General features: G+C 41.6%; 1 protein-coding gene across 1 annotated transcript; it reads left to right on the top strand.

Moving 5' to 3' along the window:
• Nucleotides 1–11614: 11614 nt before the first annotated feature.
• On the top strand, nt 11615–23980 carry LOC106611428 (enhancer of rudimentary homolog). Its single transcript, XM_014211624.3, has 4 exons — nt 11615–11699; nt 22695–22782; nt 22966–23086; nt 23479–23980. The coding sequence occupies exons 1-4, from the start codon at nt 11697–11699 to the stop codon at nt 23579–23581; spliced, it is 315 nt and encodes a 104-aa protein (XP_014067099.1). The 5' UTR covers nt 11615–11696; the 3' UTR covers nt 23582–23980.
• Nucleotides 23981–25326: the final 1346 nt, after the last annotated feature.

Genomic DNA, 25326 nt, shown 5'->3' on the forward strand with positions numbered 1-25326 from the left:
TCAAGTTGTCCTGTCCTGCCTTGAATAATAGAATCACTGTTTTAATACACGGCATATATCGGTGGTATAAAGCATACAAATCATTTGACAGCATATGAAAATCAACAGCCAGGAGGCACACTTCAACATGGATATCATAAGGTGAATGCACCAATTTGTTAGTCGCTCTGGATAAGAGCGTCTGCTAAATGACGTAAATGTAAACATAACTGTTTAGTGTTGACATTTGTGGTTATGATTACTTGATTCCAATCATTAACTTTTGAGTTAATCCAGCAGACAGTTCCTCCTGTCACTAAACTAGGTAGTTAACTAGTCTGGCCTGGGTGTTTGCTACCCTATTCATAGACGCTAACTGCTTCAGCACCTATTGACTTTAGTATTGTGAGGAGTGCCTGGGGAATGTCATTGCCAGAGAGGGGAATTGTGGGGGTCCCTGGGGTTTGGGGAGAAGAGGCCCCTCTGTATGGGGTATATGCATGACTTGTGGTGCGGTTTTGTGAACATAAGAAACATCTTTCATATCAGTAATAAATCATTATCCAAAAAAACAAAAAGGGTTAAACTACTACACACCTTTTTATATAGTTAGTGTTCTTACACGTACTTTTTACAGCGCTTGTTTAGTGAAGACAGGTGCAAGACATAGGCGGCCACCTGTACCAACTAGTTATCTAGCATGTTCCCAACAGCATAACGGACCTGTGCAAAACTTCTACAGTAAGTGTATTTTTTTGTTTTTCCTGTGAAAGATATCTTTCTCGCTGATATGAAAGGGGGCATATCTGCACATGTTTCGATAAGCGTTTAGCAGGCTATGATTGACGTTTCTAAAAAATGTTAAAAACACTGTGTCGGAATTGTAGTAAACAAAGAAGGATTTTTTTTTTCAAGAACTACGTTAAGCTAGTTAGCGAATTAATAATAATTCATAAATTATTGCTACAATATACAATGGCTATATTGACCACAGAGCCTAGATATGGCACACAAAAGACGCGAGAACTAATAACCAAAGCAAGAAGCTAACGTTAATTTACTAATTCAGGTTGGCTGGTTTGGTTAGTTTACTAGCTAGATAACCAATGTGTATGGTTGAGAGATGGTAGTTGTCCGATACTTACCTACTATCACCAGGCGATGCTTCTGACTATGATAACAACATTACAGGAAAGTTTGAAAGTCTGGCTTAATTAAAACCCGGCAATTGGCACTCTTCCTTGTTGTTCCTTTCTAGTTTCAAGCATAGAGAAAATATTCCTATATAGTTCCTATTATGGCGTCTGTGAGCGCACGGGCAGCGCCATTGAGGCCATCTCCATTTTGAAGTAGTAAATGTTCTTCTTCACGATTGGCTGATCCTGCCCTGGCATGACTCCAACAGAGTCACCAGGAGGGTTCAGCCAATGAAGTCCCACCAAGTTGACTATATTAAAATGGTGAAAGCCCTCAATGCAGCTGCCCATACTAATTCGGCCTTTGGTCCATTAGAGCCTCTATCTATTCTCTATGATTTTCAAGAGGCCATCCGGCTACTGTACTTCCTCTCCCGTCCACAGGGTAAGTGTTTAAACGGGTTCATTGGGACATCCACACACTCAACCCTGCCTGAACCATTATAAATGTAAACAGCAATGGGGGGTAGGGACGGCCAAAAGGTCCACTATCACAGCACTTGGTGTGCATTTAGAATCGAAACGTTTTGTTGTACTGCAATTTCTCGGTAGCATTGTTTGTAGCAAGTTGTCATCACCCTACACGTTTTCACTAAATATATCTTTTGTAACGAAATACCTGATAAAACCACACCGACACAGCCATACACGCCCCCTTCTCACGTTGTTAGTTATAATTCCGGTTTCAAGAAGTAATTTCCGCTTTCTCTTTTATTTATTTTTTATTTTATTACCAACAAATCAATACAGGAAGTACACTAGGGAACACAAGTATATATGGATAATATACAATGGACAATTGAGCTAGGGGGTAAAATATCACATTACACAAGGACCTGAAGGGACATGCATACACTTATAATTCTAACAGCTTTTTTGTTAGTAGAGTATTTAATTGTCTTAAAATACAGTTCAATTTCTTTTTGTAGTGTAAGAAAATGTTGTTGTTTTTGTTTGTAAATTTACATTTGTGAATATGAAATTTGACCAAAAGAACAATGAAGTTAATTCCATTAAAATGTTTCAACTTATTTCTATCGTAGGTAAAGAATCCAAGCAGTACATATCTCCATAATAGCGTACAATCGTCATAAATGTGTTCAATTATAAATCTACTGATGTCTTGCCACTGTTTTCTTACATGAATACAATGCCCAAAAAAGATGTAACACTGTTTCTGTGTGGTCATTACAAAAGGAGCAATTTGAGTTTATGTTTTCCTTAAACTTCACCATAGCAACACCCACCTGTAGCACGCGCTCCAGCAGGTATATCTCTCTGGTCACCCCTAAAGCCAATTCCTCCTTCGGCCGCCTCTCCTTCCAGTTCTCTGCTGCCAATGACTGGAACGAACTACAAAAATCTCTGAAACTGGAAACACTTATCTCCCTCACTAGCTTTAAGCACCAGTTGTCAGAGCAGCTCACAGATCACTGCACCTGTACATAGCCCATCTATAATTTAGCCCAAACAACTACCTCTTCCCCTACTGTATTTATTTATTTATTTATTTTGCTCCTTTGCACCCCATTATTTATATTTCTACTTTGCACTTTCTTCCACTGCAAATTTACCATTCCTTTGTTTTACTTGCTATATTGGATTTACTTTGCCACCATGGCCTTTTTTGCCTTTACCTCCCTTATCTCACCTCATTTGCTCACATTGTATATAGACTTATTTTTCTACCGTATTATTGACTGTATGTTTGTTTTACTCCATGTGTAACTCTGTTGTTGTATGTGTCGAACTGCTTTGCTTTATCTTGGCCAGGTCGCAATTGTAAATGAGAACTTGTTCTCAACTTGCCTACCTGGTTAAATAAAGATGAAATAAAAACTTCTTCATATGGTGGTTGGCAGGATAATATTTATGAATAATTTTAAAGGAAACTTCCTTAATTTTGTTAACAAGTAGGTATGTGTGTGGCAACATACAAACTTTTTACCAACAGATATTATCAATAAATCCGTTCCAATAAGGCATGACATAAGGTATAGATACAACATCCTGTTGAAACAAGGTTCGTATCGCTCTGTTGTTGAATGGACCAAAAGAGAAACAAATCATACCTACTGATGAGTCAACAGGGTTAATGGAAGGTAGGCTATGAGGATCAAGTCTTGACACGTTCCTGAATAATAAAGCAACGCCTAAGGGAATGGCATCTAAAACAATTGCAACATCTTTAGGTGTTACAGGGACCTTGTAAAGTGATAAGAATTCTTTATAAGTGAGTAAAATACCCTCTGCATTTACCAGTTGGCTCACCGATAGGATATTATTTCAGAACCAATATTCTAAAAACAAAGAAGTATTTTTATACAATATATCCTGATTATTCCATATATAATATCTGTGTGGAGAAAAATTATGTTTATAAATTAAGGACCATGATGAGAACCTGCTGATGAAAAGCAGAAATTTTCACTGGAACTTTGTCAATATTATAATTGCAAAACAATATGAAGTTAAGGCCACCAAAAGTAGAGAAGACATGATGAGGAATTAAATTCCAGATAGAAGTGGGTCTTCTTAGGAATTGTTTTATCCAATTGATCTTAAAAGTATTATTTAATGTAGTAAAGCCCAGAAAATTCAGCCCACCATTCTCATAAGTGTTCATTATAACAGTTTTCCTAATGTAATGGGTACGGTTTCTCCACAGAAAGTTGAAAAGCATCTGGTCTATCTCCTTGCTTATTTTACTGTCAAGATATAAAGATAGAGCACCATATGTTAGTCTAGAGATACCTTCAGCCTTGGTTATTAGGACTCTTCCTTTTAAAGATAAGTCCCTCTGTAGCCATTGATTTAGCTTCTTCTGTTTCTTTTTTAATAAGACGGTTAAAATTTACTAAGCCTCTAGACTTCTGATCCTTTGTGATGGTTATGCATAAATATGTAAGTTCTTCTTTTACTGGAATGCCATAATATGAAGGTGTCACACAATCTTTGACAACCATGAGATCACATTTATTAATGTTAAGATATAGACCAAACGCTTTGGAAAAGGATTGTATCACATTGATCGATATGGGAATTTGGTTAGCATCTTTCAGAAAAAGTGTAGTATCATCAGCCAGCTGGCTTATAATAATTTCTTTACCAGCTATGGAAATACCTTGTACAGGACTATTATTTAAAGAATTTGCAAGAAGTTGGATGATTAATAAAAACAGGTACCGGAGAGATAGGACAACCTTGCCTAATTCCTCTCTTTAACTCAAATCTAGGTGAGGTGCCATATTTCAATTTGATAGAGCTGTTACCATTTGTATAGAGAGTCTTAATAGCCTTTCAGAAAAAATCCCCAAAGCCAAGTCTCTCAAGGGAGTGGAAGAGGAACTGATGCTCTACTGTGTCAAATGCTTTATAAAAATCTAAAAATAATATGAAGCTATCCTCGGTTATTAGGTCTGAGTAGTCAAGTATTACTAATACTAGTCTGACATTGTTAGAAATATGTCTGTTCCACATGAATCCAGACTGTGTTTCATCAATGATTGCATCCAGGACTTCATTAATTATTTTTGCAAGTAGAAAGGCTAATATCTTATAATCATTATTAAGAAGACAAATTGGACGCCAGTTATCGATGAGCAGCACTTATTTTTTAGGCTTAGGTATCAGTGTTATATAACCTCTGAGTCATTGTAAGAGGGAGAACATAGTTTTTAATACTCTCTAAAAAGACTTCAAATAGGAAGGGAGCTACTTGTTCAAAAATAATTTGTAAAATTCTGATGTAATTCCATCCACACCTGGTGATTTATTGTTCTTTAGATGTTTGTTAGAGTCTAATCGCTTCAACTTTGATGGGTTCATCACACTGTTTAGATTCTATATCACTGATAGAGTGAACATTATTCAGTGAGTCAAAAAAACATATCTGTGGATTCTTGACAGTACGTAGAGCTATACAATTTTCTGTAAAAAATTGCTACAGTATTTACCGATTTAATTTAAATAAAAAATTAATTTCCGCTTTCTCGTTTTCCTAGTAAATCGAGTGTTTGCATCATTGCAGCAACATTAGTGTCAAGGCAGCAAACTTTTTATGATACAAAAATCTATACGTCCTTCTTAAAACAATTAACACAAAACATCATAAACAGAAACACATACAGGGTTTTTACATTGAAATAGCATACTATTCAGTACTATTCTGCTGAGTTTTATTTTGAAGGCAAAATCCGTAAACCGGTAGTGTTAATGTTGCTGCCACTGAGGTATAATTAAAACGTTTGTTAATAATTGCTTTGCCACATTGAATAGCGAGCGTTATTATACCTCAGTGGCAGCAACATTAACACTACTGGTTTTCGGGTTTTGCCTTCAAAATATAATTCTGCGGTAAAACGCTATTTGTAAGATAAAAAATCAATATTTTTTTGCAACTTTGCATAGTGCATCATGTTAATTTTTAAAACATACGTGTATAACTACATGGGGGAATCTAAACTAAAGACAATTACTACTTTATATAAGATAAAGAATATTGTAAAGTGGAGCACATTAAGCAATGGTTAGAGCATAAGTAAATTAATGTAAAGAACATAGTAGCCTACTGGTAAAAATAAATATATGTGGCGGAGATCTTTAGCGGAGATCTTTGTGGGCTATACTCGGCCTTGTCCCGGGATGGTATGTTGGTGGTTGGAGATATCCCTCCAGTGGTGTGGAGGCTGTGCTTTGGCAAAGTGGGTGGGGTTATATCCTACCTGTTTGGCCCTGTCCGGGGGTTTCATCGGATGGGGCCACAGTGTCTCCTGACCCCTCCTGTCTCAGCCTCCAGTATTTATGCTGCAGTAGTTTATGTGTCGGGGGGCTAGGGTCAGTCTGTCACATCTGGAATATTTCTCTTGTCTTTTCCAGTGTCCTGTGTGAATTTAAATATGCTCTCTCTAATTCTCTCTTTCTCTTTCTTTCTCTCTCTCGGAGGACCTGAGCCCTAGGACCATGCCTCAGGACTACCTGGCTTGATGACTCCTTGCTGTCCCCAGTTCACCTGGCCGTGCTGCTGCTCCAGTTCCAACTGTTCTGCCTGCAGCTATGGAACCCTGACCTGTTCACCGGACGTGCTACCTGTCCCAGACCTGTTGTCCCAGACCTGCTGGAACCCTGACCTATTCACCGGACGTGCTACCTGTCCCAGACCTGCTGTTTTCAACTCTCTAGAGACAGCAGGAGCGGTAGAGATACTCTCAAAGATCGGCTATGAAAAAGCCAACTGACACTTACTCTTGTGTTACTGACTTGTTGCACCCTCGACAACTACAACTACAGGCTCTGATCAGGCCCTACACCCAAACAAGGGCACTCCGTTCATCCACCTCTGGCCTGCTCGCCTCCCTACCTCTGAGGAAGCACAGTTCCCGCTCAGCCCAGTCAAAACTGTTCGCTGCTCTGGCACCCCAATGGTGGAACAAGCTCCCTCACGACGCCAGGACAGCGGAGTCAATCACCACCTTCCGGAGACACCTGAAACCCCACCTCTTCAAGGAATACCTGGGATAGGATAAAGTAATCCTTCTAACCCCCCCTTAAAAGATTTAGATGCACTATTGTAAAGTGGTTGTTCCACTGGATATTATAAGGTGAATGCACCAATTTGTAAGTCGCTCTGGATAAGAGCGTCTGCTAAATGACTTAAATGTAAATGTTAAATGTACTATGATTATTATTATTTGACAATACTGGTCATTTATGAACATTTGAACATCTAGGCCATGTGCTGTTATAATCTCCACCCGGCACAGCCAGAAGAGGACTGGCCACCCCTCATAGCCTGGTTCCTCTCTAGGTTTCTTCCTAGGTTTTGGCCTTTCTAGGGAGTTTTTCCTAGCCATCGTACTTCTACACCTGCATTGCTTGCTGTTTGGGGTTTTAGGCTGGGTTTCTGTACAGCACTTTGTGATATCAGCTGATGTAAGAAGGGTTATATAAATACATTTGATTTGATATTTGATTTGAATTACCAGCCTCATAAGATGCAGCCCAAATAAATGCTTCAGAGTTCAAGTAACAGACACATCTCAACATCAACTGTTCAGAGGAAACTGCGTGAATCAGGCCTTAATGGTCGAACTGCTTCAAAGAAACCACTACTAAAGGACACCAATAAGAAGAGACTTGCTTGGGCCAAGAAACACGAGTAATGGACATTAGACCGGTGGAAATCGGTCCTTTGTGTCACATCCTGACCAGTATAAGGGTTATTTGTTATTGTAGTTTGGTCAGGACGTGGCAGAGGGTATTTTGTTTATGTGGTTCGGGGTGGTGTTTTATGTAGTAGGGTTTTAGATTTATTATTTCCGGGTTTATGTTCTAGGTTTGTATTTTCTATGTGGTCTCTAGTCTTTTGTATTTCTATGTCTAGTTTATTGGGGTTGGACTCTCAATTGGAGGCAGGTGTTTTCTAGTTGCCTCTGATTGAGAGTCCTATATATGGGTATGTGTTTGGTTAAGTGTTTGTGGAAGATTGTTTCTTGTTTTGCCTGTGTGAGCATGACAAGACTGTTTTGTTGTTTGTGAGTTCTTCATTTTGTTATTTTGGTGTTCTCTTGATTTAAAATAAATTAACAAGATGAGCATCCACATTCCTGCTGCGTTTTGGTCCTCTATTCCCGACGACAGCCGTTACACTTTGGGATTTTTTAGATTTTTGGTTCCAACCACCGTGTCTTTGTGAGACACAGAGTAGGTGAACGGATGATCTTTGCATGTGTTTTTCCCACCGTGAAGCATGGAGGAAGAGATGTGATGGTGTGGGGATGCTTTGCTGGTGACACTGTCTGTGATTTATTTAGAATTCAAGGCACACAACCAGCATGGCTACCACAGCATTCTGCAGCGATACGCCATCCCATCTGGTTTGGGCTTAGTGAGACTATCATTTCTTTTTCAACAGGACAATGACCCAACACACCTCCAGGCTGTGTAAGGGCTATTTGACCAGGAAGGAGAGTGATCACCCAACCTCAACCCAATTGAGATGAGTTGGACCGCAGAGTGAAGGAAAAGCAGCCAACAAGTGCTCAGCATATGTGGGAACTCCTTCAAGACTGTTGGAAAAGCATTCCAGGTGAAGCTGGTTGAGAGAAGCGAGCATAAGTTATTTAGCTTGTCTGGTAGCTTGCGTCACTGGCCAGCTCTCGGCTGTGCTTCCCTTTGTAGTCTGTAATAGTTTGCAAGCCCTGTCACATCCAACGTGCATCAAAGCCAGTGTAGTACGATTCGATCTTAGTCCTGTATTGATGCTTTGCCTGTTTGATGGTTCGTCGGAGGGCATAGTGGGATTTCTTATAATATTCCCGGTTAGAGTCCCGCTCCTTAAAAGCGGTGGCTCTACCCTTTAGCTCAGTGTGAATGTTGCCTGTAATCTATGGCTTCTGGTTGGGGTATATACCTACGGTCACTGTGGGGACGGCATCCTCGATGCACTTATTGATGAAGCCAGTGACTGATGTGGTGTACTCCTCAATGCCATCGGAAGAATCCCGGAACATATTCCAGTCTGTGCTAGCAAAACAGTCCTGTAGTTTAGCATCTGATTCATCTGACCACTTCCGTATTGACCGAGTCACTGGTACTTCCTGCTTTAGTTTTTGCTTGTAAGCAGGAATCAGGAGGACATAATTATGGACAGATTTGCCAAATGGAGGGCGAGGTAGAGCTTTGTACGTGTCTCTGTGTGTGGAGTAAAGGTGGTCTAGAGTTTTTTTCCCCTCTGGTTGCACATTTAACATGCTGATAGAAATGAGGTAAAACTGATTTAAGTTTCCCTGCATTAAAGTCCCCGGCCACTAGGAGCGCCGCCTCTGGATGAGGTATACAGCTTATGGAGGTATACAGCTCATTGAGTGCAGTTTTAGTGCCAGCATCGGTCTGTGGTGGTATGTAGACAGCTACGAAAAATACGGAAACTCTCTAGGTAGATAGTGTGGTCTACAGCTTATCATGAGATACTCTACCTCAGGTGAGCAAAACCTTGAGACTTCCTTATATATCGTGCACCAGCTGTTGTTCACATATATGCATAGGCTCCTTCCCCGTGTCTTACCAGAGGCTGCTGTTCTATCCTGACGATACAGTGTATAACCCACTAGCTGTATGTTCTTAATGTCCTCGTTCAGCCACGACTCTGTGAAACAGAAGATATTACCGTTTTTAATGTCCCGTTAGTAGGATATACGTGCTCTCAGCTCGTCCCATTTATTTTCTGGTGATTGAACATTAGCTAGCAGGACGGAAGGCAAGGGCAGATTAGCCAATCCTCGCCTGGTCCTCACAAGGCACCCTGATCTTTTTCCACAAAATCTCAGTTTCCTTCTTCAGCGAATCACAGGGATCTGGGCCTGGTCTGGTTTCTGTAGTAGTATATCCCTCCCGTCCGACTCATTGAAGAATAACTCTTCTTCCAGTTCGAGGTGAGTAATCGCTGTTCTGATATCCAGAAGCTGTTTTCGGTCATAAGAGACGGTAGCAGCGACATTATGTACAAAACAAGTTACGAACAACGTGAAAAAAACTAACTAAATATCATGGTTGCTTAAGAGGCGATTAGACAGCAGCCCTCCCCTCCGCCACCAACAATGTAGAAAATAGTAAACATAAAGAAAAACCCTGGTATGAGCAGGTGTTTCCAAACTTTTGACTGGTACTGTATATATATTTATACTCTGGACTCCGACATTGCTGGTCCTAATATTTATATTTTTCTTAATTCCATTCTTTTACTTTTAGATTTGTGTGTATTGTTCTGTATTATTAGATATTACTGCACTGTTGGAGCTAGGAACGCAAGCATTTCGCTACACCCGCAGTGACATCTGCTAAATATGTCTATGCGACTAATAACATTTGATTTGGATGCAATTGTGATATGTAATTTTTAAGAAAAGTCTTAGTCTTACTAAAAAAGATTGCAGTTTTAAAAGTGCAATAACTGCTGTCGACTGTGTTTTTTTTTTGGAAGCAGTTATTGCACATTAACTGCAAGGTACTGCAGTTGAACTGCAGTTACACTGCTAAATTACTGCGGTATTTGTAGCATACTGCAGTTATACTGCACTCTGACGGCAATCTTTTTTTTTTTAAAGGGATGTGTTGTGCTGCGCAAACAAATTGCACTGTACAGGAAAAATTGATAGTGTGTCCATAAAATCAGGGCTCATTATACTCACTAGAGTCCCTTAGAATACAAGAAATTGTGAGTTTGAACATAAAAGCTAGGTCATAGCAAGGATTTCTGGACTTTTTCTGTGGTCAGAGAGTTTATAATGGGATGCCTGGATACTATACGGTAAAAATGTAGTACTTGTACAGGAAAAACGATTGATTGCGTATCTGTAAAACCACGGTCCAGTCTATTCGCTGGAATCTACCTTTTCAAGGCTAGCACATTGCTATTTTATGAGGCAATAATATGTCACAAAAAAAAACAACACATCCCTGCTACTTTCAGTCTAAAAAAAAATAAAAAATCCAAGATGCACTTTGATTTGACACCTTTTGATTAATTTGAGACCAGAGTGGGTTGAAGAAAAGTATTGTTAACTGTTGATAGGAATAACTGGGGTGATACTAGAGCCGGCCCTGTGGCTCAGTTGGTAGAGCATGGTGTTTGCAACGACAGCATCGAATTGAACCCAGGGTTGTGGGTTCGATTCCCATCGGGGGCCAGTACAAAAAAAAAACTTTATAAGCCAATATGTATTTCAAATACAGTGTATTCCTTTATGAAAAAAATATTGCAGTCAGAGTGCAGTATAACCGCAGTTCAACTGTGTTTCCTGTCCTGTTAAGCATTCAAAATGTAACCAGTACTTTTGGGTGTCAGGGAAAATGTATGGAATGAAAAGTACATCATTTTCTTTAGGAATGTAGTGGAGTAAAGGTTGTCAAAAATATAAATAGTAAAGTACGGATACCCCAAAAAAAACACAAGTATTTTTACTTAAGTACTTTACACCACTACTTTTACTGCAGTTTCAAAACTGCAATCTTTTTTTTTTGTAAGGGTTGCATTGGGAGCATTGATTTGTTTTAAAAGACAAATTTAATGCAAATGTCACTTAAATATGAACAAATATGAATTATTGTTAATGTTTAGACAATTATTTTTCGTACGGTATATCATGAATAAATACAGGTTAATTACACTTTTCTTTTACGTGGGCGAATTTTATTTTGAAATGACCGAAATTCCATGACCCGGAAGTATTTTTTTTAGCCGAGACGGTTTCGTAGATAGCACAGCCACAAAGTCAAAATTGTCTATATCTTAAAAATGTACGAAAACAAAAATAATTCACTTTTTGGTCTTAATTTAAGGCTATAGTTAGACATAAGGTTAGCCGTGTGGTTAAAGTTAGGTTTTAAATACAATTTTAAGAACATAATTTCTTAGAAATGGGCGGGGTTTATGACTTTGTGGGTGTGGTAACTAATGACGAGACGCTGATATCGAGTAGAACAAGATCCATTACTCGACGCGGTGAAGGAATTATCCAAAACATGGTTAGTTTTTTGTTTCTTTTAAAATAGCATGTCTACATTTCTGTTTTAAGTGGTTTTCCAGAGTAAAACAAAAATAAATATTCGATTGCTTGCTAGCTTTTTATTTTTTAAATGTTGCGTGCATGTCAATCAACGGATGCTAGCTAACGCGTTAGCTAATGTTAGTGAAGTGATTTTTTTTTTTTTTTTGTTTTTTAAACGTGTTGGTTATAAACCTGTCTGACATCATTATTACATGGTTTTGTATTAATCTTCAGTTAGATGTTGTAGTCTGCGTGTCCATTGATATGTCTGTGTTAAATTCCGAGTTAAACTAGTTCCAGTACTAACGTTTTAGTTAGCGACGACAGTAATTGTATCAATGGGGGGGGGGTAGCGAAAACAGATGCCTGGCTTTTGGTCCTGTGTTGCAGGATGATCCAGCTCATAACTTTTTAACTGAGGTCGTCTAGAAATATTATTTTACCTTAATGTAAAGCATTTTATTTGATGAGATTCAAAGTTGTACTCATTGTACAGTTGTACTCATTTTGTTACTCATAAGTGATGTTAGTTCAAAGGCCGGTAGATGGCGATGGTGAGTCGTGTCATATAACCGTCCGAAGGGAATGTTTGCAGCCGGTGTGGTGAGAGAACTTGATCGGTTGAACTATGGCAAAAAAAATGCTCCGTAGAGCTAAGCATGTTGCACTGGGACACGTTTTAATATTGTGAAAGCCTCTCGTTTTACAATGGGGTCCGCCGTGGTTCTGTGTATTCAAGTTATGCTAATATATTTGAGACCATCGTATTGCAGTTAATTTCGTCTTTGACTTAAGTCAAGTATCTCTGAGTAGTAGACCTAAACAGGGAAACAACCAGTCCCAGACAGTTCACGATAGAATATACCAGTGTCCTTTACTACCTAAATTATTCGGACCCTTACAAAGCAAGGGCAGTTTTGAAAGTGCTGTAACTGCAGTCGAGTTGTATTTTGGACACAGTAATTACAGAATAACTGCAGTTGAACTGCAATTATACTGTAACTGCAGTTACACTACAAAATGATTGCAGTTAAAAAAAATAATTGGGATGCAGTATTTGCAGTTATACTGCACTCTGGCTGCAATCTTTTTTTTGTAAGGGGATCTGGTTCATCTGGAATACATTCAAAATAGAGATAATTAAAATGGTGTTTTCTTTGAAAACATGAGCCTGGCTGAGAATAGTACATTCTGTTTTCTGCCAGAGTGTGGCGCTGTTTACCACAATTTTCTCCAAGTCCATAATGAACCCATACTCTCCATTGTCTTACCTACTACAGCAACAACTTTATTTGCCCTTTTATAGAAAACTTTATTTTTATTGATATATATATATATATATATATATTTTTAACTAATGACTCAAAGGTGTGTGACCATTAACATTGGCTGCATATCTACATTTTAGTCATTTAGCAGATGCTCTTATCCAGAGCGATTTACAGTAGTGAATGCATACATTTCATACATTTATTATTTTTTTTTCCTGTACTGGTCCCCCGTGGGAATTGAACCCACAACCCTGGCGTTGCAAACACCATGCTCTACCAACTGAGCCACACAGGACCATCTATTGTCCTTCTCCCAAAGTGTGGACTTGCACAATTTAATTTTTTTTTTTTAACTAGGCAAGTCAGTTAAGAACAGATTCTTATTTACAATGACGGCCTACACCGGCCAAACCCGGACGGCGCCCTATGGGACTCCCAATCACGTCCGGTTGTGATACAGCCTAGATTTGAACCAGGGTGTCTGGTGACGCCTCTAGCACTGAGATGCAGTGCCTTAGACCGCTGCGCCACATTTCTTCACATCTCAGGAATTTAACAATGGTGTAAAGTAGCTCAAGCCAATGCTTGGATATCCATGAGGAGAAGGATGGACAATTGGTATGCAGCCATTGATTTCAGGTGGCTTCATCAACAGACGGACTGTGTCCCAAAGAGCAACCTTATTCCCTATACATAGTGCACTAATGCTGACCAAGGAAGGCCCTTAAGGCTCTGGTCAAAAGTAGTATACAGGGAAAAGTTTTAGGGAATAGGGTTGCCCTTTGGAACGCGTTCTGCCTGTTGAGCCCCAACCAGCTTATAGGAAACCATTTCTCCATCCCATTCCCCTCCAGTTAAGCAAACAAAGGGGGAGAGGCTGCGACGATAAGTACATTTTTAAATTTTTTTTTATTTAACTGTCAATGACTATTTGATAACGTTTTTTTTTGTCGTTTTAATAAAACTGTGAATACATCTATTCATTGATGGAATATTCAGACTGAAAATGAGAGGAATTCAGACCAATGAGAGGAATTAGTTGCCATTGTGTTGTTGCCATTCAGCCTCATCTAGCCTTGATATGGAATAACGGAGTAAACACCTCTGCTTTAGGAAATCATTTTGGGGGGGAGGAAAGTAACACTCCCAGTTTACACAAATCTTTATTTGACTTGCTGTAATAACAGAGTTACAGACCCGTGTAAAAGCATACATGAATTCTCTAACATTGTCTTTTAATTTAAAATGAAAGCATATTCTTCCTTCATTCACCTTTTTTTTTTTTATAAGGAAAAGATCAAAAGCAGTAATAATGTCCAGCAGGCTCAGACAATATCCATATTGACTTTATAGACAGTACTAACACTGGTCAGGTGGATTTTCATATAAATGTAATGGTCTTCATGTTTCTGGGTGTGTGGCAACTCAGTGACCTTGAGGGGGAGAAATAAACAATGGAGGCAGGTAGAGGGGGGGCAGGCATGTCCAGGTGCCAGGCCAGGGTGTCCTCAGTCCTAGTGCTTCAGCACCCCCCCCCTCTCCCCTCTCTGTACTGGCGCTAGAGAATAATCAATAGTGTTGTTGTGGATAGTGGATATCTGACTCAGAAACACACACACACACGTTTGACCTGGCTGTGATACTTTAGTACTACTTATATAACTTTACTGAGTCAATTCAGGTAGCAGTCAATGTCCTGCGTTTTGTGTTAACCATGGCAACCAGCAATGTAAATAAAGAGATTTTTATTTTATTTAACTAGGCAAGTCAGTTAAGAACAAATTCTTCTTTTGAATGACAGCCTAGGAACAGTGGGTTGACTGCCTTGTTCAGGGGCAGAAGGACAGATTTGTATCTCGTCAGCTCGGGGATTTGAACTTGCAACCTTTTGGTTACTAGCCCAATGCTCTAACCACTAGGCTACACTGCCGTCCAATGTGCCTCTGTCGTCTTACTGTATTGTTCATGTCAGCCAGGACCATCTTTTCAAAGAAACACCATTTATTTCAATCTCTAGTTGAGGAAAATAAGTTTTTGTTCTGATCACAAGGAAATCCTAACAAATCAGTTAACGAGTCCAGTTAGGCAGAACAATCTGAATGTTCTATCAGGAAGTGAGAACAATTAGTTTCTCTGGCTGTTATATGGCTGCTACTAGAAATACTATAATTAAGCAATACGTCCCAAGGAGGTGTGGTATATGGCCAATATACCACGGTTAAGGGCTGTTCTTAGTTACGGAGTGCCTGGATACAGCCCTTAGCCGTGGTATATTGGCCATATACCACAAACCCCAGAGGTGCCTTATTGCTATTATAAACTGGTTACCAACGTAATTAGAGTAGTAAAAATAAATGCTTGGTCATACCTGTGGTATACCGTCTGATATACCACAGCTGTCAGCCAATCAGGATTCAGGGCTTGAACCACCCAGAGTTTTTAACAATAAATAAATATACTATAAACTTCTCTCCGTATTAAATTGCATAGCCGACACAGACCCACCGCGGACCTTTTTGACAAATAACTCTGTGTGAAGAGGCGTCCCACGGTCTGTTTTTTGTCGACGAGCTCCGTATATTCCAAACACTGACGATAACCAGATGATCCCAATCATTTATGTAGTAAATGAAGCTTCTAGTATGTTCCTTTGAGAACTGTCTGGGACACGTTGTTTTACTACTAAAATATATTTTACTTAAGTCAAAGACAAAATTAACTTCAATATATTGGTCTCAAATATATTAGCATAACTAGGCTACACAGAACGACGATGGACCCATAGTAAAAACGAGAGGCTTTTCACCATATTAAAACGGCAACATGTCTATTTCCGGGTTACGGATCGCTCCTTTGAAATAAGAGCTCGTATCGTCGCATACCAATTGATCGCCACATCGGCTATACACTCCTATCCCCCTGGACCGCTTCGTTCATAAAACATTTTCCGTTCAGGCTGCAGAGGTGTTGATTTAATCCTTTAAATCTATTGATGTCACTCTAACAACAACAACAAAAAAATTAAATCCACATCGTCCGTCAATTTAAACTAGAGATCTTTTTTTGTTGTTGCATGGGCTGCGTCTCATTCCGCCCAATGTCGGCATTCTGCGGCCCCAAAAAAAAGAGGCCATTTTATGCTCCAAAAAATGTGGTCGCGGTTCCGTATCGCAACACATTGCCATTTTTGTAGTTATTTTTTTTATTTAACTAGGGAAGTCAGTTAAGAACAAATTCTTATTTACAATGACGGCCTCCTGCGGGGACGGGGGAATAAAAATTATAGGACAAAACACACATCATGACGAGAGACACTACAACACTACATAAAGAGACCTAAGACGACAACATAGCAAGGCAGCAACACATGACAACACAGCATGGTAGCAACACAACATGACAACAACATGGCAGCAGCACAAAACATGGTGCAAACATTATTGGGCACCGACAACAGCACAAAGGGCAAGAAGGTAGAGACAACAATACATCACACAAAGTAGCCACAACTGTCAGTAAGAGTGTCCATAATTGAGTCTTTGAATGAAGAGACAAAACTGTCCAGTTTGAGTGTTTTGTTGCAGCTCGTTCCAGTCGCTAGCTGCAGCGAACTGAAAAGAGGAGCGACCCAGGTGTGTGTGCTTTGGGGACCTTTAACAGAATGTGACTGGCAGAACGGGTGTTGTATCTGGAGGATGAGGGCTGCAGTAGATATCTCAGATAGGGGGGAGTGAGGCCTAACACGGAACCCAAACCGGCTGCGTGCCATTGTGCATAAATGTATTTTGTCCCCCTACACAACTGCGATCACAACACGCAGGTTAAAATATCAAAAGAAATTCTGAATCAATGACATTCATTTGGGGACAGGTTGAAAAGCATTAAACATTTATGGCAATTTAGCTAGCTAGCTTGCACTTGCTAGCTAATTTGTCCTATTTAGCTAGCTTTCTGTTGCTAGCTAATTTGTCCTGGGATATAAACATTGAGTTGTTATTTTACCTGAAATGCACAAGGTCCTCTACTCCGACAATTAATCCACACATTAAACGGTCAACCGAATCGTTTCTAGTCATCTCTCTTCCTTCCAGGCTTTTTCTTCTCTGGACTTTATATTGCGATTGGCAACTTTCATAAATTAGGTGCATTACCACCACTGACCTCGTTCGTCTTTCAGTCACCCACGTGGGTATAACCAATGAAGGAGATGGTACCTGCTTCTATAAACCAATGAGATGGGAGAGGCAGGACTTGCAGCACGATCTGTGTCAGAAATAGCGGTGTAGTCAACCTGTAAGACTTGATGGTTGGTGGGGGGCGGGAGGTCCTGTATAAACACAAACTCACTTCCTTGACAACGGCTCTGTGCTGCTTCGTGAAGAACCAGAAGTATGAATGGCCTGACTTCTAGTCCCGTGTGGCTCAGTTGGTAGAGAGCATGGTGTTTGCAATGCCAGGGTTGTGGGTTTGATTCCCACGGGGGACCAGTACGGAGAAAAAAAATGTATGACATGTATGCACTCACTACTGTAAGTCGCTCTGGATAAGAGCGTCTGCTAAATGACTAAAATGTAAATGTACAGAGGCTGTATGATTGTAAATGCTCAACCGCCAATGTAGACGTCAGATTGATCATGCAGTGCCTTTTAGGCCATATATCCACCAGATGCGCATGTGTTTTGCCATATGTTGTTTTTGCCGGATGTCTAGCCTGCATTTTCCACACTTGATGCACATGTCCTTCGCAAGGCTGCAGAACAGTTTGTAGCATGGAGAAGATCCTGTTCGACCAAAGCTAATATACAGAATAAAAACCATCAACGCAACATCTAAAGTGTTGGTCTCATGTTTCATGAGCTGAAATAAAAGATCCCAGAAATGTTCCATTCCCACAAAAAGCTTATTTCTCTCAAATTTTGTCCACAGATTTGTTTACATCCCTTTTAGTGAGCATTTCTCTTTTGGTCAAGAGAAACCATCCACCTGACAGGTGTGACATATCAAGAAGCTGATTAAACAGCAGGATCATTACACAGGTGCACCTTATGCTGGAGACAATAAAAGGCCACTAAAATGTGCAGGTTTGTCACAACACAATGCCACAGCTGTGTAAAGTTTTGAGGGAGAGTGCAATTCGCATGCTCACTGCAGGAATGACAACCAGAGAATTTAATGTTATTTTCTCTACCGTAAGCAGCCTCCAAATTCGTCCAACCTGCCTTACTACAGCAGACCACGTGTATGGCGTTGTGTGGGCAAGCGGTTTGCTGATGTTTACATTTACATTTACATTTAAGTCATTTAGCAGACGCTCTTATCCAGAGCGACTTACAAAATGGTGCATTCACCTTATGATATCCAGTGGAACAACCACTTTACAAAAGTGCATCTAAATCTTTTAAGGGGGGGGGGTTAGAAGGATTACTTTATCCTATCCCAGGTATTCCTTGAAGAGGTGGGGTTTCAGGTGTCTCCGGAAGGTGGTGATTGACTCCGCTGTCCTGGCGTCGTGAGGGAGCTTGTTCCACCATTGGGGTGCCAGAGCAGCGAACAGTTTTGACTGGGCTGAGCGGGAACTGTGCTTCCTCAGAGGTAGGGAGGCGAGCAGGCCAGAGGTGGATGAACGGAGTGCCCTTGTTTGGGTGTAGGGCCTGATCAGAGCCTGAAGGTACGGGGGTGCCGTTCCCCTCACAGCTCCGTAGGCAAGCACCATGGTCTTGTAGCGGATGCGAGCTTCGACTGGAAGCCAGTGGAGAGAGCGGAGGAGCGGGGTGACGTGAGAGAACTTGGGAAGGTTGAACACCAGACGGGCTGCGGCGTTCTGGATGAGTTGTAGGGGTTTAATGGCACAGGCAGGGAGCCCAGCCAACAGCGAGTTGCAATAATCCAGACGGGAGATGACAAGTGCCTGGATTAGGACCTGCGCCGCTTCCTGTGTGAGGCAGGGTCGTACTCTGCGAATGTTGTAGAGCATGAACCTACAGGATCGGGTCACCGCCTTGATGTTGGTGGAGAACGACAGGGTGTTGTCCAGGGTCACGCCAAGGCTCTTAGCACTCTGGGAGGAGGACACAAGGGAGTTGTCAACCGTGATGGCGAGATCATGGAACGGGCAGTCCTTCCCCGGGAGGAAGAGCAGCTCCGTCTTGCTGAGGTTCAGCTTGAGGTGGTGATCCGTCATCCACACTGATATGTCTGCCAGACATGCAGAGATGCGATTCGCCACCTGGTTGTCAGAAGGGGGAAAGGAGAAGATTAATTGTGTGTCATCTGCATAGCAATGATATGAGAGACCATGTGAGGATATGACAGAGCCAAGTGACTTGGTGTATAGCGAGAATAGGAGTGGGCCAAGAACAGAGCCCTGGGGGACACCAGTGGTGAGAGCACGTGGTGCGGAGACAGATTCTCGCCACGCCACCTGGTAGGAGCGACCTGTCAGGTAGGACGCAATCCAAGCGTGGGCGGCGCCGGAGATGCCCAGCTCGGAGAGGGTGGAGAGGAGGATCTGATGGTTCACGGTATCAAAGGCAGCAGATAGGTCTAGAAGGATGAGAGCAGAGGAGAGAGAGAGTTAGCTTTAGCAGTGCGGAGAGCCTCCGTGACACAGAGAAGAGCAGACTCAGTTGAATGCCCAGTCTTGAAACCTGACTGATTAGAATCAAGAAGGTCATTCTGAGAGAGATAGCAAGAGAGCTGGCCAAGGACGGCACGTTCAAGAGTTTTGGAGAGAAAGGAAAGAAGGGATACTGGTCTGTAGTTGTTGACATCGGAGGGATCGAGTGTAGGTTTTTTCAGAAGGGGTGCAACTCTCGCTCTCTTGAAGACGGAAGGGACGTAGCCAGCGGTCAAGGATGAGTTGATGAGCGAGGTGAGGTAGGGGAGAAGGTCTCCGGAAATGGTCTGGAGAAGAGAGGAGGGGATAGGGTCAAGTGGGCAGGTTGTTGGGCGGCCGGCCGTCACAAGACGCGAGATTTCATCTGGAGAGAGAGGGGAGAAAAAGGTCAAAGCACAGGGTAGGGCAGTGTGAGCAGGACCAGCAGTGTCGTTTGACTTAGCAAACGAGGATCGGATGTCGTCAACCTTCTTTTCAAAATGGTTGACGAAGTCATCCGCAGAGAGGGAGGAGGGGGAGGAGGATTCAGGAGGGAGGAGAAGGTAGCAAAGAGCTTCCTAGGGTTAGAGGCAGATGCTTGGAGTTTAGAGTGGTGGAAAGTGGCTTTAGCAGCAGAGACAGAAGAGGAAAATGTAGAGAGGAGGGAGTGAAAGGATGCCAGGTCCGCAGGGAGGCGAGTTTTCCTCCATTTCCGCTCGGCTGCCCGGAGCCCTGTTCTGTGAGTCGTCGAGCCACGGAGCAGGAGGGGAGGACCGAGCCGGCCTGGAGGATAGGGGACAGAGGAAATCAAAGGATGCAGAGAGGGAGGAGAGGAGGGTTGAGGAGGCAGAATCAGGAGATAGGTTGGAGAAGGTTTGAGCAGAGGGAAGAGATGATAGGATGGAAGAGGAGAGAGTAGCGGGAGAGAGAGAGCGAAGGTTGGGACGGCGCAATACCATCCGAGTAGGGGCAGAGTGAGAAGTGTTGGATGAGAGCGAGAGGGAAAAGGATACAAGGTAGTGGTCGGAGACTTGGAGGGGAGTTGCAATGAGATTAGACTATCAGTGATTTATTTAGAATTCAAGGCACACTTTACCAGCATGGCTACCACAGCATTCTGCAGCGATACGCCATCCCATCTGGTTTGGGCTTAGTCCCAATATCATTTGTTTTTCAACAGAACAATGACCCAAAACCACCTCCAGGCTGTGTAAGGGCTATTTGACCAAGAAGGAGAGGGATTGAGTGCTGCATCAGATGACTTGGCCTCCACAATCACCCGACAACCCAATTTGAAATGGTTTGGGATGAGTTGGACCGCAGAGTGAAGGAAAAGCAGCCAACAAGTGCTCAGCATATGTGGGAACTCATTCAAAACTGTTGGAAAGTATTCCAGAGAAAGTTGGTTGAGAGAATTCGAAGTGTGTGCAAAGCTGTCAAGGCAAAGGGTGGATATTTTGAAGAATCTCAAATATAAAATATACTTTGATTTGTTTAACACTTTTTTTTTTTTTGGTTACTACATGATTCCATATGTGTTATTTCATAGTTTTTGATGTCTTCACTATTATTCTATAATGTAGAAAATAGTAAAAATAAAGAAAAACCCTTGAATGAGCAGCTGTCCAAACTTCTGACTGGTACTGTATTTTTTTGGGGGGGGGGCTCCCCCACTTAGGGGTTCGTGCTCTCTGATTGGCTCAAAGTCAAGTTTTTGTCCACTAACGAGCATTGCGATTCGCTACCGGGTCGGCACGCAGCAGGTACCGCTTTTGTTCTAGCAAAAGAAGGAACGGCCTCACGCTGTGTTAATAAGTACCAATCAGCAGTCTATTGGCAGTGAGATTCTCTGTTTTTTTATGCTTTATTAAAACTGAAATGTTGTTTTGAATACTGAACAGCTTCTACCCCCAAATAGTTAGTGTAGGTAGCTATTGGTTAACTATCTGCATTGACCCTTTTTGCACCAACTCTTTTGACTCATCACGTACGCTGTTATCTATCCTGTTGCCTAGTCACTTTACCCATACCTAATATGTACATACATGGATCTAGCTCAATTCCCTCGTACTCCTACCCGCCGACTCGGTACTGGTACCCCGCATATATAGCCTAGTTATCATTACTCATTGTGTATTTGTTCCTCGTTCTTTATTAAAAATTATTTTTCTTTTTTCTCTCTCTGCATTGTTGGAAAGGGCCCATAAGTCAGCATTTCACTGTTAGTCTACACTTGTTGTTTAGGAAGCATTTCACTGTTGTTTAGGAAGCATTTCACTGTTAGTCTACACCTGTTGTTTAGGAAGCATTTCACTGTTGTTTAGGAAGCATTTCACTGTTGTTTAGGAAGCATTTCACTGTTAGTCTACACCTGTTGTTTAGGAAGCATTTCACTGTTAGTCTACACTTGTTGTTTAGGAAGCATTTCACTGTTAGTCTACACTTGTTGTTTAGGAAGCATTTCACTGTTGTTTAGGAAGCATTTCACTGTTAGTCTACACCTGTTGTTTAGGAAGCATTTCACTGTTAGTCTACACTTGTTGTTTAGGAAGCATTTCACTGTTGTTTAGGAAGCATTTCACTGTTAGTCTACACCTGTTGTTTAGGAAGCATTTCACTGTTAGTCTACACTTGTTGTTTAGGAAGCATTTCACTGTTGTTTAGGAAGCATTTCACTGTTGTTTAGGAAGCATTTCACTGTTAGTCTACACTTGTTGTTTAGGAAGCATTTCACTGTTGTTTAGGAAGCATTTCACTGTTAGTCTACACCTGTTGTTTAGGAAGCATTTCACTGTTAGTCTACACTTGTTGTTTAGGAAGCATTTCACTGTTGTTTAGGAAGCATTTCACTGTTAGTCTACACTTGTTGTTTAGGAAGCATTTCACTGTTGTTTAGGAAGCATTTCACTGTTCGTCTACACCTGTTGTTTTGGAAGCATTTCACTGTTGTTTAGGAAGCATTTCACTGTTCGTCTACACCTGTTTGTTTAGGAAGCATTTCACTGTTCGTCTACACCTGTTTGTTTAGGAAGCATTTCACTGTTAGTCTACACCTGTTTGTTTAGGAAGTATGTGACCAATAACATGAGATAATGTGTTGTTGCAGTCTCACACGATCCTGTTGGTCCAGCCCACCAAGAGGCCAGAGGGACGGACGTATGCTGATTATGAATCAGTCAACGAGTGCATGGAAGGTACATTTGACAGCCACCTAAAGTGACAGAGAAGGATATAGAACCCACATCGTCTGTGAGACAGTACTGACCCCGCAGAGGGGGGGAAAAAACAACGTGATGAAACATTTTTAAATGGCTTTTTTTTTTTTTTAGATGGTCAACCAGTTTAAACTATCACTAATCTATACATCTCTTTGACAGGTGTGTGTAAGATGTACGAGGAACACCTAAAGAGAATGAATCCAAACAGTCCATCCATCACCTATGACATCAGTCAACTGTTTGACTTCATTGATGACCTGGCTGACCTCAGCTGCTTGGTGTAAGTCTGGTGACGTTCCAGGAAGCGTTGCAACTTGTCTGTGTAGGCAACCTGGAACGTCTCCCAGTCCTAGTTATTGTTCTTTCGTCTGAAATGAATCTTTCTGAACGATATCAAATGCCATATATTTGTTTTGGGGGGAGGGTGGAATGTATTTACTAATAACCCGGTTGTTTTAATTTGCGTTAGAGTTGTTGTAAGGGTATTATGCATGCCCTATAATGTCTTATAGTTCACTATAACACCAGTGTTAGATCTGCAGGCATCAAGTGAAGTGTCACCGAAGTGTGCACTTCACTTCTTCTGTTAAGAAACATCCTAGGTTTGAGGATTTCTATCGCCTCGTGAGGCTCAATTTTGATGGGGACACTCCGTCTCTCTTTCTCCGCTAGGTACCGTGCGGACACACAGACGTACCAGCCGTACAACAAGGACTGGATCAAGGAGAAGATTTACGTGCTGCTGCGACGCCAGGCCCAACAGGCTGGAAAATGAGACTACAGTCCTTTAGTTCCAGGCTGCACTGCACTGCAGACTGTCAGCTAACCACATCATACAATACAGCAATCTGATGACAACTGCGTAGTCAATGACATTGGTTGATGCAGTGCAACGTCTGCAATGTAGTCTGCCTGGAACGCGACCAATCTATGACGGAAGAGGTCAGGGTGGGTGGGGGTGGGGCGTTTGATAGGAACAGAGAAGGGTTGAATTATGTTATTATGAGTCCTGAATATTATGCTATCTTATAAGTTGTCTCAGTGAGAACTTTTCTATTAGGATGGGGTGAAGTGTTTTTTTTTAATTTTATTTTGAAATGTTTGTATTTAAAATTGTTTCTCCTTTATGAAGATGTCTTTACTTAAATAAATAAAAAATTCAAAAAGCAAGAAATACTCTGGGTTTTTGTGTTACTGTTAAATGTTTGTGTTCTGTACTCATAAGGAGATGACTTGTCCACTGAGGCCTGCTTTGAATTCCTACTAAACTCAGCAAGAAAAAGAAATGTCCCTTTTTCAGGACCCTGTCTTTCAAAGATAATTTGTAAAATTAAAATAACTTCACAGATCTTCATTGTAAAGGGTTTAAACACTGTTTCCCATGCTTGTTCAATGAACCATAAACAATTAATGAATATGCACCTGTGGAACGGTTGTTAAGACACTAACAGCTTACAGACGGTAGGCAATTAAGGTCACAGTTATGAAAACTTTGGACACTAAAGAGGCCTTTCTGCTGACTCTGGAAAAACACCAAAAGAAAGATGCCCAGGATCCCTGCTCATCTACGTGAACGTGCCTTAGGCATGCTGCAAGGAGGCATGAGGACTGCAGATTAGGTCAGGGCAATAAATTGCAATGTCCGTACTGTGAGACGCCTAAGACAGCACTACAGGGAGACAGGACGGACAGCTGATCGTCCTCTCAGTTTAACAACACCTGCACAGGATCGGTACATCCGAACATCACACCTGCGGGACAGGTACAGGATGGCAACAACAACTGCCCGAGTTACACCAGGAATGCGCAATCCCTCCATCAGTGTTCAGAATGTCCACAATAGGCTGAGAGAGGCTGGACTGAGGGCTTGTAGGCCTGTTGTAAGGCTGGTCCTCACCAGACATCACCGGCAACAACGTTGCCTATGGGCACAAACCCACCGTCGCTGGACCAGACAGGACTGGCAAAATTTGATGCTGATAGGTTTATTACGGGGGAAGGCCTGTTAGTCAGTGGCTATTTGATGCGTATCTGTTTGTTATGGGGGAAGGCCTGTCAGTCAGTGGCTATTTGATGCTGATAGGTTTATTATGGGGGAAGGCCTGTCAGTCAGTGGCTATTTGATGCGTATCTGTTTATTATGGGGGAAGGCCTGTCAGTCAGTGGCTATTTGATGCTGATAGATTTATTATGGTGGAAGGCCTGTCAGTCAGTGGCTATTTGATGCTGATAGGTTTATTATGGGGGAAGGCCTGTCAGTCAGTGGCTATTTGATGCTGAAAGGTGTATTATGGGGGAAGGCCTGTCAGTCAGTGGTTATTTGATGCTGATAGGTTTATTATGGGGGAAGGCCTGTCAGTCAGTGGTTATTTGATGCTGATTGGTTTATTATGGGGGAAGGCCTGTCAGTCAGTGGCTATTTGATGCTGATTGGTTTATTATGGGGGGAAGGCCTGTCAGTCAGTGGTTATTTGATGCTGATAGGTTTGTTATGGGGGAAGGCCTGTCAGTCAGTGGCTA

Source organism: Salmo salar, chromosome 09 (genome assembly GCF_965601325.2).
Source record: "Salmo salar chromosome 09, fSalSal1, whole genome shotgun sequence".
Lineage (NCBI taxonomy): Eukaryota > Metazoa > Chordata > Actinopteri > Salmoniformes > Salmonidae > Salmo > Salmo salar.